The sequence below is a fragment of the Hoplias malabaricus genome, chromosome 9 (genome assembly GCF_029633855.1).
Source record: "Hoplias malabaricus isolate fHopMal1 chromosome 9, fHopMal1.hap1, whole genome shotgun sequence".
Classification (NCBI taxonomy): Eukaryota; Metazoa; Chordata; class Actinopteri; order Characiformes; family Erythrinidae; genus Hoplias; species Hoplias malabaricus.
In genome coordinates, this window is record NC_089808.1 from 4,203,498 (window position 1) to 4,217,137 (window position 13,640).

The 13,640-nt window shown below is 39.9% G+C and overlaps 1 protein-coding gene across 7 annotated transcripts in view; it reads left to right on the top strand.

The window, feature by feature from the left end:
* clcn3 (chloride channel 3) overlaps positions 1–13,640 on the top strand; it is a 47,331-nt gene that overhangs the window by 29,811 nt on the left and 3,880 nt on the right. For 5 of the 7 annotated variants that reach the window (XM_066680515.1, XM_066680514.1, XM_066680516.1 and 2 more), the window contains 11 exons: positions 1,058–1,157; positions 1,776–1,963; positions 2,472–2,594; positions 4,436–4,642; positions 4,780–4,860; positions 5,955–6,207; positions 6,442–6,734; positions 7,196–7,382; positions 8,189–8,587; positions 9,646–9,862; positions 11,962–12,037. In XM_066680515.1, the coding sequence (XP_066536612.1) occupies positions 1,058–1,157; positions 1,776–1,963; positions 2,472–2,594; positions 4,436–4,642; positions 4,780–4,860; positions 5,955–6,207; positions 6,442–6,734; positions 7,196–7,382; positions 8,189–8,587; positions 9,646–9,862; positions 11,962–12,037 (2,124 nt within the window). The remainder of the gene's footprint in view (positions 1–1,057; positions 1,158–1,775; positions 1,964–2,471; positions 2,595–4,435; positions 4,643–4,779; positions 4,861–5,954; positions 6,208–6,441; positions 6,735–7,195; positions 7,383–8,188; positions 8,588–9,645; positions 9,863–11,961; positions 12,038–13,640) is intronic. The other 2 variants (XM_066680518.1, XM_066680520.1) reach the window with 1 other exon arrangement.

Consider the following 13,640-nt stretch of genomic DNA (forward strand, 5'->3'; position numbering starts at 1 on the left):
AACATGTTCCTGGTTTAGGGGAATGGCAAAATGCTGGTTGTTCACTTTAAGTAAACCTTCTAGTGCAGTGTTCTTACCACATTTTCCCAGTTTGACACTTCTAGCTGTGTATTGTGCCTGTGTCTAAATTTGCAGACCACTCTACCGTGAATACCGAAACAAGGAGGTGGTCATAATATTTTGGCTAATGATTTATTTAGTAATGCACGATATATCGGTGGCCGATATACTATTTGCCGATATGTGGATATTTTAGATATTTTTATAAGTCCGATATTACACCCAATAACTTGGTACCTTTTTTGTGCTTGCGCTTATTCACTGACGCCAGTAAATTGTCTGCCGTGTGGACGTTTTTCACTGTTTGTGCAGTGAACAGACTCTGGGATTAAATTTCTCTATGGTGAAAACTACTTTAAAATATGAGCAACGCTCAGTACATGCACACACAGATAGTGGTCTAAACATACACACACACACACACACACACAGAGCAGGTTAAATGACAGAAAGATGCACTCAACCACCACAGTGCAGGATCCCTTTTATAAAACCTAGCAAAATAGATATAGTCATTTATAACACAACAAATCTCCCTCGCTCACTCAGAGCTGCTTTATGCCACTCCCTCCCTCGCTCTCCAAAACAAACCCGGTGCTGCACTATTTAGCACCCCTCTAGAAACCATTCATGCAGAACCAGCAGTGAATCTTTGATGAAAGTATAAATGAACTACACCTAATAAACTTAGATAAAGTGAAAAGTTACAGAAATGTGCAAATACTGAAGGAAAGGCCTATGACAACAAGAATTAGTTTTGCCTTAATCCAATGTGAATTTGCTTTAATTACAAAAAGATTATCGGTTATTATCGGTATCGGCTACTCCAAGGTGCTAATTATCGGTTATTGTATCTGCCCAAAAATGTAACAATCGGTGCATCTCTAATTTATACTCACTGTTTGGAACTTGCAGCCAGTGTTGGTCAGTTGATTTGGTCAAGCATGTTTTTATTTTTAATTGTTCTGCTGAGGCATGTGTTCTGTGGTCTATGCAGATTAACAGTAAGAAGAAGGAATCGGCATGGGAGTTCACCAAAAGCCTGTACGACGCCTGGTCTGGGTGGCTGGTGGTGACGTTAACAGGGCTGGCTTCAGGTAACTAACATCCGCACCCATGCACACACAGCTGCAATACTCTTAAGGACTGAGCTTGTGTTGGAAAATATTACGTAGTCAGACAGTCCAGCTGTATTTCACTTGCTATTAATCAGGTCTGACTTGAGCTTATAGTCATAACCACCTGAGAACATATTTTTCAGCTGCCTTGTTATTTTAAGAGGTCGGGGTGTGGCAGTCAGAGTGGCCATCAACAGCACTGAAAGCTGGATTGTAGTTCTGAGAGTTCTCCCTTCTCTGCTGTATTTGATTCTGTATTATAACATGGGAACTATTCACACATACAAGAGAACACATTTTAAACATCTGAATGTATAGCTGTGCCTCAGGTACTGTGCGGAATGAAGAGACCTTCTTTCTTGAAAAATAGTCAAACTACAACATAATCTCTCAAAAAGAATATAAGCTGTTATAAAGCTGTTTATTTCATTGGTCCTGTCAGTTCGGTGGTTTTTGACACATACCATGTTTAAGGGGTTTAAATGGGTTTGTTTTGCGGTTTATAACGTGCAAACTTACTCTTGATTTGTGGTTATATTGCGTCATTTGTTTATGTTTGTAACGTATTCATTTTTTTTGTGGTCCTCTCATTCTCAGGTGCATTGGCAGGGCTTATAGATATTGCTGCTGACTGGATGAACGATCTGAAGGAGGGGGTGTGTCTGAGTGCCATGTGGTTTAACCATGAGCAGTGCTGCTGGGGGTCCAATGAGACCACATTTGCAGAGAGAGACAAGTGCCCACAGTGGAAAACTTGGGCTGAGCTCATCCTGGGCCAAGCTGAGGTGAGGGAGATATGGAACGGGTGGATTTCTAATATGTCGAAGTGAGACTAGCTCATTGAAATAAAAAAAAAAATACTGCACTGTGAAATACTTTTAAGAAATCTCTTTTCCTTTTCTTCCAGTGTTACGCAAATGCATTGTAGTTTTCCTTTAGTACTGCCTTAAATAATGATCAGAATTCAGAATGATTAATTATTGAATATTGTTATTACTTATTAATGAATAGTTTTATTGTCTACTATTTACATTTATTACTTAATAAATAAAAAAACACATTGAATGTTGTTACTTTTATAACTTGTTATTTAATTGTTAACATTGTTACTGTTATTTCCTACTACTCACCAGGTAATAAACATTTAATATCACTAAATCAATAATTCAACATTGTTCTACGACTAATTTATTTGAAATGTTTAAAATAGAATACTCAAAATATTTTTATCATGTGGATGTTTTTCTATCTACATATATGTATAATAATATTATTACACTTCTTCTCTACCAGGGTCCTGGGTCCTACATCATGAACTACTTCATGTACACGTACTGGGCTCTGGCCTTTGCCTTCCTGGCAGTGTCTTTGGTCAAGGTGTTTGCGCCATACGCCTGTGGCTCTGGGATTCCTGAGGTAGGAGTTCCAAAGTCCTATAGTCTGTTTTGCAGGAGTTTAAAAACAAAGAATCTACTTACTGAAGCATGTAATTACATAGTAGTGGAATGGAGACCAAAACCAAATGAGCTTTTGAATTTTGGAAAGCTAATATTTAAAGATATCAAACCCAAAATAAAAGCCTCATTTACATTGCACGTTTCCATTTTACATTTAAACCCACCCCCACCCCCTTCATTCGAAGATGAAGGATGGAGCTCAACAAAAATCATGCCCCCTCCAGCAATTGGAAGGTCTTCAGCACTTCTTAGGGTGCTTTCACACCTGCTTTGTTTGGTCTGAGCAGAAAATACAGGCATGAAAGTTGACCACAGTCTAGGACCCAAAAAGATTGCCTTGGTTTGTATTAAACTGAACCATGGTTAATTTTTTTACAGTGTGAAAACACTTTTTTGTATGATTTGGACTTTTGAACCAATTACAGGAAATTGACGCAGTACTAAAATAAAAAAAGGATGTGACCAGGCAATTTACTCACTGTTTTGAGTGAGGTACCGTTATTCTTGTAAATGTGATCGAAGTCGAACTCGAATTCATCCGACACTATAAACCTCCGTAATGCAGCTACGTAGCCGAGTATAATCTGAGCACCGAGTTTAGCGAGTCAAGCTAACGTTAACTAACACCAACTAAAACAGGCGAAGTGAGTGTCCTTACCCTGTTTACCTCCATGTTACAGAGGCTCTTGAACACCTTTCGTTGGTGTCCTTACATGCCCATATTGTTGGAAAAGCGCCAGTGAAATGAGCTACAGATAACGGAGTGAGCGGATGGTCCTTTCCAAAGTGCCCGTTTAAAGTTGACAAATTTAGTCCATTTTCTGGATATTTTGGGATCTTTGGGCCATTTGTGCACAGATGTCCCACTGTACATTGAATTGTTGCAGCCAAAAACATTCATGGGAGGGGACCAACGGTCTTTTAAACCTTATTCCTTCAATTAGTAAGAAATAACATGTTTTCTGACTATCAATAAACACAAGTTAGGAACTCAAACTCCACTGTATTTATTTGTTTGACACTTTCATATCACTGCTGCTTAGCCTTCAAAGCTAGTTGCTTGCTGCTAAATAAATGTTTAAAATATCAAATTTTGCACTTTTCAATTGACACTGGTAAATATACAGGGAAACCCCAAATACTGAAAGTACTAGTTCCTAACTTTATATTATTATAGTCAGTTTGAACCACATTGAACCATTCAACACCTGTGTCCTAGTTTCTTTACAGTCCCTATTGCTTTTAGCCTGAGCTTGAATGATGTTGGTGCTAACTCCTTGGTGCCTCCTTCTCTCTCTCTCACACACACACAAACACACCCACACACACACACACACACACAGACTCTACAGGAAACATTAGTAGTACTGATGCAGATGAGTGTATTGATCTGTGTGAGTGCTAAGTGGGATGAGTCATAAAATAAGCTGTAAAATAGTCATATTTTAGCTGTGAGAACAAAGTGTCAGTAAGCTCTGCAAGAAAAAGTGATGATTCATAGTCACTGACTGTTGAAAATTGATTAGTGAAAGTGTCAACGTATGAAAACATGCAACACACAAAAAATTATTTTGTTATGAAATGATTTTATTTGTTTAATGTTACTGTTATTATTGCAAATGTTGGTAAAACTGGACCTGTGTTTAATTAAGTGTTTATAATTCATTAAAATGGACTATAAATTTAGAGTTCAGATGTGTCGCTATACACCGAACCACATTTACACATTGTGTGTCTGTTTTACGTTCGTCTTTCTCTGTCTCATCAGCTCACCTGTGTCTCTCTGTTTGTCTCACTTAGATAAAGACCATCCTGAGTGGGTTTATCATTCGAGGCTACCTAGGGAAGTGGACTCTGTTGATAAAGACCATCACGCTGGTGCTGGCTGTGGCGTCTGGCCTCAGTCTGGGGAAGGAGGGGCCGCTGGTGCATGTGGCTTGTTGCTGTGGAAACATCTTTTCTTACCTTTTTCCCAAATATAGCAAGAATGAGGCCAAGAAAAGAGAGGTAACAAACACATACATACAGAAGCAACTGCTTCAGACTTGCGCTGAGCTATAAATACCCATCTCAAAAATACTAGGGAAAAAAATGTTTCCCAGATGATGAGAGAGACAGTGAAGAATTCATGTGTTTGTGTGCAGGTGCTTTCTGCTGCATCAGCTGCAGGTGTGTCAGTGGCGTTTGGGGCTCCAATAGGGGGAGTGCTCTTCAGCCTGGAGGAGGTAAGAATGCTTTTACTGCAAAGAATGACTTACTCAGTTTACACAAAGTTTACTCCAAATATAGATGATCCACCAGGGTTTACTTCTTTGAATTTGTGCTGGAGCTACATGACTCATGGTTCCTGACAGTGTATGGAATACTGTTGTCTATAAAAAGAACTGAGGTACTAGGGCTGCAAGAAAAGAGTGGATTATTGACCGATTTCCTGTTTTTAAATTAAGGGCAGCCAGTTTTGACAGATACCTGGTTTATATCAGAAATATCAGGTTTGCTTAATGTTACCAGCTGCTCAGAAACAAATACATTTTCCTTCATTCGTTTATGTATAATAATTTTTCTGTTTTTGGTGCACATTCAACAATTTTTTCAACAGAGGTTGTTGGTGCAAAATTCAGGGTGTTTGTGTGTACAGTGAAACCTCTACTAATGAACTTTCCAAGATATGAACCGGGCATTTGAATATTTTTTGCCTCCACCAACGAACCACGACTCTAGAAATGAACCCGAGCCTCCTCCGAGCCGGCGGCTGGAAATGGCCCCTGACCCCAATAAGCGAGTCTCCCAGCGCCCAGACTTGAGTGAGCTTTTAAGATTAGCACATTGTAGCTTTAGCAATTTAGCATTAGTGTAAATAGCAGACATTGAAATTCGTGCTAAGTTAAGCCGTATCTACGCTTCGTCTCCCCACATTCACCGCCTACTCTCCGTTATTCCACCCACCCCCCACCTCCCGTCATACAGCCAGTGCCTGTGTTACTCCTCCAGCCAGTCGTCACGTCTTCAAGGTAGCGATGGGTAAACACTTACAACTTTTTATTATTTCTTTTTTATTACAGTTTCCACTGTATTTCTCTTTTATTATTAGTAACGCTACATATAAAAAGGGGGGGCTGGAACGCATTGATTGCTTTTCCATTATTTTAAATGGGGAAAATTGACTCGAGAAACGAACTTTTCCACTTCCGAACCTGGCCACAGAACGGATCAAGTTCGTAAGTAGAGGTTCCACTGTACTTTCATACTTTGTCAAACAGTGTCAGAAAACATGCATCTAATCCATTTTGTTTAATAATTCTTTCTTTTGTACCATCAGGTGAGTTATTACTTCCCCCTGAAGACGTTGTGGCGATCTTTTTTTGCCGCCCTGGTGGCAGCATTTGTGCTACGCTCCATTAACCCATTTGGAAACAGTCGTTTGGTGCTGTTTTATGTGGAGTACCACACGCCCTGGTACCTGTTTGAGCTCTTCCCCTTTATCCTGCTTGGAGTGTTCGGGGGGCTTTGGGGCGCGTTCTTTATCCGAGCCAACATTGCTTGGTGCCGAAGACGCAAATCCACACGCTTCGGTAAGTGCGGACCGCTGAGATGATCGTTTTGGGATTGATGTTACTACAGACTGCCCTGCAATACTGTAACTAATCGAGTGTTGGTTGTGACATTATTAAACATGTGAATAATCTGTAATAAATTGGTGCAGTATAGGCAAGTAAAAACCTGAATTCACTTGACAAATGTGATAGACCCGTCAATAATGACAGGACTTCATCTTTACTGTTGTCTTATCCCATCTCCTCTCTCAGGTAAGTACCCGGTACTGGAAGTGATCACGGTTGCTGCCATTACGGCCATCGTAGCGTTTCCAAACCCATACACTCGGCAGAACACCAGCGAACTGATTAAAGAGCTGTTCACTGACTGTGGGCCACTGGAATCGTCTCAGCTCTGTCAGTACCGCAGTCAGATGAATGGCAGCCAGGCGTATCCGGAGGGCTCTGATACAGCCGCCACACCCGGCGTTTACTCCGCCATGTGGCAGCTCAGCCTGGCACTCATCTTCAAAATCATCATGACCATCTTCACTTTTGGCCTGAAGGTATGCGAATTCCCTAGGTTCTGTACTTGTAGTTCATGTGGAAAGCGTAGTACAGTCGTCGTAAAAATTGCATTTGGTCAATTTAGCTGATTCTAACTGAAACGTAAAGTATGATATAACATTGTACAGGCTACATTTTATTTTTAGCTCCTATAAATTCAACAAATAACTGCATTTAAAACAGTTACTCTATTAAAATATGCATAAAATATGTTTATATGTATCCAAGCAGTACATACAAACGATATGACTCTAATTTAATACCAGCCAGTCATATCCTTTACAAACTGCATTACCTTCTTTTGGTAAAAATAATCTAGCGCTAGTGATTCATAAATAAAAATATTTAAGTATCAGAACCATGCCGTGCTGCTACTTGCTTAATGTTGCCAATAATCCTTCATGTCAATGGCATATTTTTGGTGCGAAAACTGACATGCTTGTTTGTGATGTTATTGCAGGTACCATCGGGTCTGTTTATCCCCAGCATGGCAATCGGAGCAATAGCGGGAAGAATTGTGGGTATCGCTGTGGAGCAACTGGCTTACTACCACCATGACTGGTTCTTGTTTAAGGAGTGGTGTGAGGTGGGTGCTGACTGCATCACTCCTGGCCTCTACGCAATGGTGGGAGCAGCTGCCTGCTTGGGTGAGTTTGTGTGTGTATCCAGCATAATTTTCAGTGTATGCTTATCCATTGTACGGTAGTCTTTAGACCTTTGCAGTAGCCTTGACAGTTGCTAGAACAGGTTAGAACCTCCAGACTAAACATCTTGTGCTTGCTATTCACTGCGTCCTTAAGGGTACAGGGTGGGCCATTTATATGGATACACATTAATAAAATAGGAATGGTTGGTGATATTAACTTCCTGTTTGTGGCACATTAGTATATGGGAGGGGGGGGACTTTTCAAGATGGGTGGTGACCATTTTGAAGTCAGCCATTTTGGATCCAACTTTTGTTTTTTCAATGGGAAGAGGGTCATGTGACACATCAAACTTATTGGGAATTTCACAAGAAAATGGTGTGCTTGGTTTTAACGTAACTTTATTCTTTCAAGAGTTATTATATCAATTTAATCATTCCTAGACTAAATATGAATATCATCATCACTGTTCACACATTGCCTATTGACAATTAGGAAACCTTGGTTTTATAGCATGATTAATAGAAATTAGCATGTTTTATTTGTTGGTTAGCAACAACTTAAATAGAAAGTATATTTACATATTAAATCCACGTTTGAAACTAATGCTTCAGTGGGTAGCAGTAAGGATGGACTTAAAGCTGAGTGTTATAACAATGTTATGAACAGGTAGTTATTCCTAACATAACACTTTTTTTTTTTTTTTTTTTTTAAATAAACATGATTCTGAAAAAAATGATAACATATGACCCTTAATATTCAACAGGCTTTTTTTGTATCTAATTATTTTGTCTTCTGTGATTCCTCAGGTGGTGTTACACGGATGACTGTCTCTCTGGTGGTCATTGTGTTTGAGCTGACGGGTGGACTTGAGTACATCGTACCACTGATGGCCGCAGTAATGACCAGTAAGTGGGTGGGAGATGCTTTTGGGCGTGAGGGAATCTACGAGGCACACATCAGACTGAATGGATACCCCTTCCTGGATGCTAAAGAGGAGTTTACACACACCACTCTGGCTCGAGAGGTGATGCGGCCGAGGCGGAATGACCCTCCTTTAGCAGTGCTGACGCAGGATGACCTGACACTTGCCGAGTTGCAGGCCATCATCAGTGAGACCAGCTACAATGGCTTCCCTGTTATTGTCTCAAAGGAGTCCCAAAGACTGGTGGGCTTCGCTCTCCGCAGGGACATCACAATTGCAATAGGTAAAGCACTCACACCCAGGATATCTAGGTTTAACATTCCATTTGTGACATTGTTCAGTCACACCTGTTTTCACTGTAAGGGATAATGTTATAAACCATATTTGAACGTGTACTAACCTGTTTTTTTCTTAACATCTCCACCTGCTGGTTAAGAGCTGAAACACCAGCAGATAGTCAAACATTTGCTTTCTTTCTTTCTTTCTTTCTTTCTTTCCTTCTTTCCTTCTTTCTTTCTTTCTTTCTTTCTTTCCTTCTTGCTGTCTTGCTTTCTTTCTTTTTCTTTCTTTTTCTTTCTTTCTTTTTTCTTTCTTTTTTCTTTCTTTCCTTCTTGCTGTCTTGCTTTCTTTCTTGCTGTCTTTCTTTCTTTGTTTCTTTCTTCTACTTTTTCTGCTACTACAAAATTAACACCTTTGGAAAAACACAAGTAAAACCCATGCACCTTTTTGTGAAAGTTTGAGTGAAATTCCTTATTTCAATGTTTAAAAAATAATGTACTTGTGCCCCAATTCTAATACTTGATATCTACAGGGTACTTTTCAGTTAAATGCATAAACTGCACTAAATTTACCTGCCGTCACATAACAGAGAAATGTAGCATTTATTTGAAGCATAAGTAAAATTATAAGAGAGATGTTAAGAGGAGCAAGAAAAATAGGAATGTACGCCCCAAAGTGCTCGTTCGTAGCCAATCACATTTTTGATAAAGGCACATGTATAAACAAATTAATTTGGGCCCAAAACGTACAAATTATTCTTGTGATTTCAAATCTGTGTTTATCTTTTTCAGTCTTTTTTAGTCTCTCTTAATGCAATAGATAGAAGCCTGTTGTTGTATGTTTAGAAATTATTGCCCAGGTTCTTTTCTATATTTATATGCATAAAGAGACTGGCTGTGTGATTATATTTGTCTAATAACAATGAAAGTGATAAGCTGCTTGAGCTGTGTTAAGTCTGGCATGAGACAGAAGATATGACTTAAGAAGCTCTCTCTCTCTCTCTCTCTCTCTCTCTCTCTCTCTCTCTCTCTCTCTCTCTCTCCCTCCCTCTCTCTCCTGCAGAAAATGCTCGACGGAAGCAGGAAGGCATTATGCTGAATTCCCGAGTGTATTTCACCCAGCATGCTCCATCACTGCCGGCAGACAGCCCGCGCCCCCTGAAGCTCCGCAGCATCCTCGATATGAGCCCCTTCACAGTCACTGACCACACGCCCATGGAGATCGTAGTGGACATCTTCCGCAAGCTCGGTCTGCGTCAGTGCCTTGTCACCCACAACGGGTGAGCCACAGCGGAGACAGGGTGACAGATAAAGTGGGAGGGGCAGGCTCTGGGGTTTGGGTGGGCAAACACAAACAAGTCCAACAGCTTGGTTGGTAAATTTAAATTAATGTGTTTTGTTATTTTTAACTGTTAGTTCAATTCAGATATTTTCTAATGTGGCTCTCTCCCCTCCAGTCCAGACACCAGTCATAACTGTCCATGAATGGACATCCAGTAAAAACATTATACACTATACAGTATGTGCAATATCAATTATATACACATCTTTTATTTTTAATACATACTATTAATGTGTTTAATGTATTTCCAGTAGTTATTCGTGCTGTTTTATTACATGGTGGTAACAACAGAGTGCAGAAACATTAGCTAGGCAATCAGCTACTTCAAATTTAGGAGGACGGCTAAACTAAATCCATGTATTAGGTGGTTTCCAACTCTCCAGAGTCCAGTGGTTCTTTACTCAACTCCTCCTAACAATTTTCTTTGTGCTTGGTGATATAAGGCTTGCATGCAGCTGTTTAGTCCTATAAACCCATGCAATGAAGCTCAAAGAGCACAGCTTATGTCTGTGGGCCTCAGCACTCTGTCCCCACTCTGTAACTTTATGTTCTGCCGTTTTGTGGCTGAATTGCTGTGGTTTCTAAACACTTCCACTTATCAATAATACCACTCACAGTTGAACATGTAGGATCTAGGAAGGAGGTATTGAGTGAACTGACTTGGTGCAGCAGTGGCATACTTGTGCAGTAAAATCCTCGAATTCACAGAGCTCTTTAGAGCAACGCATTCTTTCTAAACGTTTGCATAGGTAGACTGCAAGGCTAGGTGCTTGAATATAAACATCTGTGGCACTGGGAGTGAATAAAATACCTGAATTTTAGGTGTGTAGCAATACTTTGGTCCGTATAGTGTATATTCAACATCTACCACTCCTGAGACTGGGGTGAGGTTTAAAAGGAAAAAAAATGATGAGAGAAATGATTGAAATATGTAAATTATTACTGGAATTTTTGATGAAAAAGATTTTTCACCAACCAAGCTTTTCCAAACTTGATCCAGGTCTGCAGTTCAAGTTTGGGTAAGGACTTTTTTGGAGTCAGTGTTTGCATGGTGCAAGTGAAACTGTCGTACACACGAGAGATTAATAGTAATATGTCTAGTAATATGTACCTTGTGTACTTCCCCTTTTCTTTGTTACTAACAAGTCACCCATCAGCAGACAGACACACACACACACACACTCACACGAATAAATACATCACTTTATACAGCTGGTTTTGGTGTCAAACACACGCACAAACACCCAAAAGCTTGTGCTATATTGATCCTCTCCTGTGTCACTAATTGTGTGATATAACATCAGTCCTCCATCGTCCAGTTAGCTGTTTGTGTAAGGCATTTCAAACATCTGTCGAAGGAAAAGAGCCTGATGTGTACTGAACAGAAGCTTTATTACACGCATACTAGAGAGAAAGAGAGCACCAGAGAGAAAATTAATGAGAGCACAGTATGGTATGTTCATTAAAAAAAGTTATTTGTTGGGAAACAAGCCCTAGGCAGATATTGAGCATGAAAAATTGGCCTAAGCTCTTCCCAAAATTCACTATTTTGTTGTGCTCTTTTATTTCTGGGGTCGGATCGCAGACATCTACCCCATGATGCCTTTAAGAGACTGCACAGCACATGTTTTCAGTCCCATTGGCTACAAATGGGGGTGGGGGGGGGGGGGGGGGTTAAATTTGCAGTCTGTAAAGAATGCAAGAGCGAACTATAGGCCACAGTTTATTTGGTGTATTTTCAGTTAAGTTTTCATAATATAATTTTTTTTCAAAAATGTTTTTGAATAATTCAACTTGATTTAATTCTGCAAAGTTTTGTTTTATAAATATTTACTAATTTATTTATTTAATACTCATAAGTTGTTTGATGGTTTGCTCTGTATTTATTTATTTATTTTTTTTAATTTATTTCGAGTCGTTGTGGTGTTTTTAAGTTTGTCTATGTTTGAGTTTTTTTTGTTTGTTTGTTTGTTTTCTTTTTCTTTCTTTTTTGGTTTGTGTGTTGCTAAGTGACGGTCGCCACGGTGTGTGTTGCAGGATTGTATTGGGCATCATCACTAAGAAGAATATTTTAGAGCATCTGGAGGAGCTCAAGCAGCACACGGAGCCCCTGGTGATTAGCCCCACCCATGCCATGCCCACTCTTAGGCTCCACCTCTTAGGAGGGACGCATGAAACTTGAGTGAAAAAGAAAATCTAAATTGTGGGCAGTTCCCTGAAAAATAGCATCCCTTCATATTGGCAGTTTTTTCAGAAAATGATGTTGGTTTGGGAACATATTTATCATATATAGTATATAAATACATGTGTAGTATATGAATCTGAGGTCCCTTTGTAAATATTTTTTGATAAATCATATTAAATAATGGGGAACTGTCAGAAAAATAGATAAGTCTCTGTTACTTAAATGTCCAGTTAAGCAACAGTGTAAACATTTGGTGATAATCATAGACCTGTTCTTGTAGTAGCCCTTTAATGTAGGATAGACGGACCTACTGTAGCCCGTTGTGTTACACTTATGAAGTTAAAGTAGCCATTAGTTTAATACGTGCCCCATTTATGCCCGCTATTTAAATTTGTTTTGTTTTATTATGTTTTGTTTTGTTTTGAATTCATCCTCCGGGGCCTGGATCTGCGTCCACTGTGCCACAGATCGATGACCTCTGACCCCACACGTAGCACCGCCTCCTAAAAGATTGGCGAGTAACAGCCGTGTGTAGCCGATCATTCTTTTCTGTTCATTTACCCTTATTTTCCCATGTATTTTCCCTATTTGGCGCCCTCAGTAGTTGTGATAGTGAAGTGCTGTTTGATCTTGTTGCCATGGTAATTTGTTGCTGTATAGAGTAGTTTCCATAGCAACACCCACCCCCAAACCAACACCTGTCCCCACCACCTTCACTCGGTACACACCTGTCCCCTTCTGACTGTGTCTGTGCTGATTCACCGATGACGTTTCACAAGCGTTTCATGCCTCCTGCTCTGTGTATACTAACCCCTTCACGTCCCGTCCAGTCTGGTACATAGCTAGCTCTCTTATTTCCTGTCTGCTTTCTGTCTGGCGCCCGGTTTAAAATCCAGTGCACTATGCCTTATATGTGCACTGTAGGCCCCATTTACGGAAGCTTATTAGTGCATGCAGTTTTTCCCTTCAACAATCCCAGAAACTGAGCCAGGAATTGGGCTAAAGTTTTGCTATTGTCCAGTCACTGCTCATGATCCTGGAGCTACATGCGCTAACCATTGTAACAGGTAAATTAAACATGCTTTAGTAACTTTGAGCAGATCTTTCTAAACCGGGAGCCATTTGGATTCAGACTGTTCAGTCTTAGACATGGTTTTGTTACTCACAGCGCTTTAATGCACACACTGTTCCCTGTTATACCTCCACATGGACGACTGTGGAACTCCAGCTATTTTTCCATGATGAAATTCAAGAGCACATTTTTTTTTCCCTTTACTTTCTGGCGATAAAGTTTGTAGAATCATATGTTGAGAAAGTCTAGATTTGTTATCCCAAATTTCAAGTTTTATAGAACTGGGTAAATGACTGCAAAAATAGAGCCAAAAATTAAACATGTGCTTTTGAATTCTTTGAAAATGTAGACTGTGTGTGTGTGTGTGTGTATACACATTAGTTTCTTCAGGCTGAAATCATGGATGAGTCGGCGGTGTGTGTTCACTGTGCACTCTCTCCCTTGTGTATTTGATTCGTC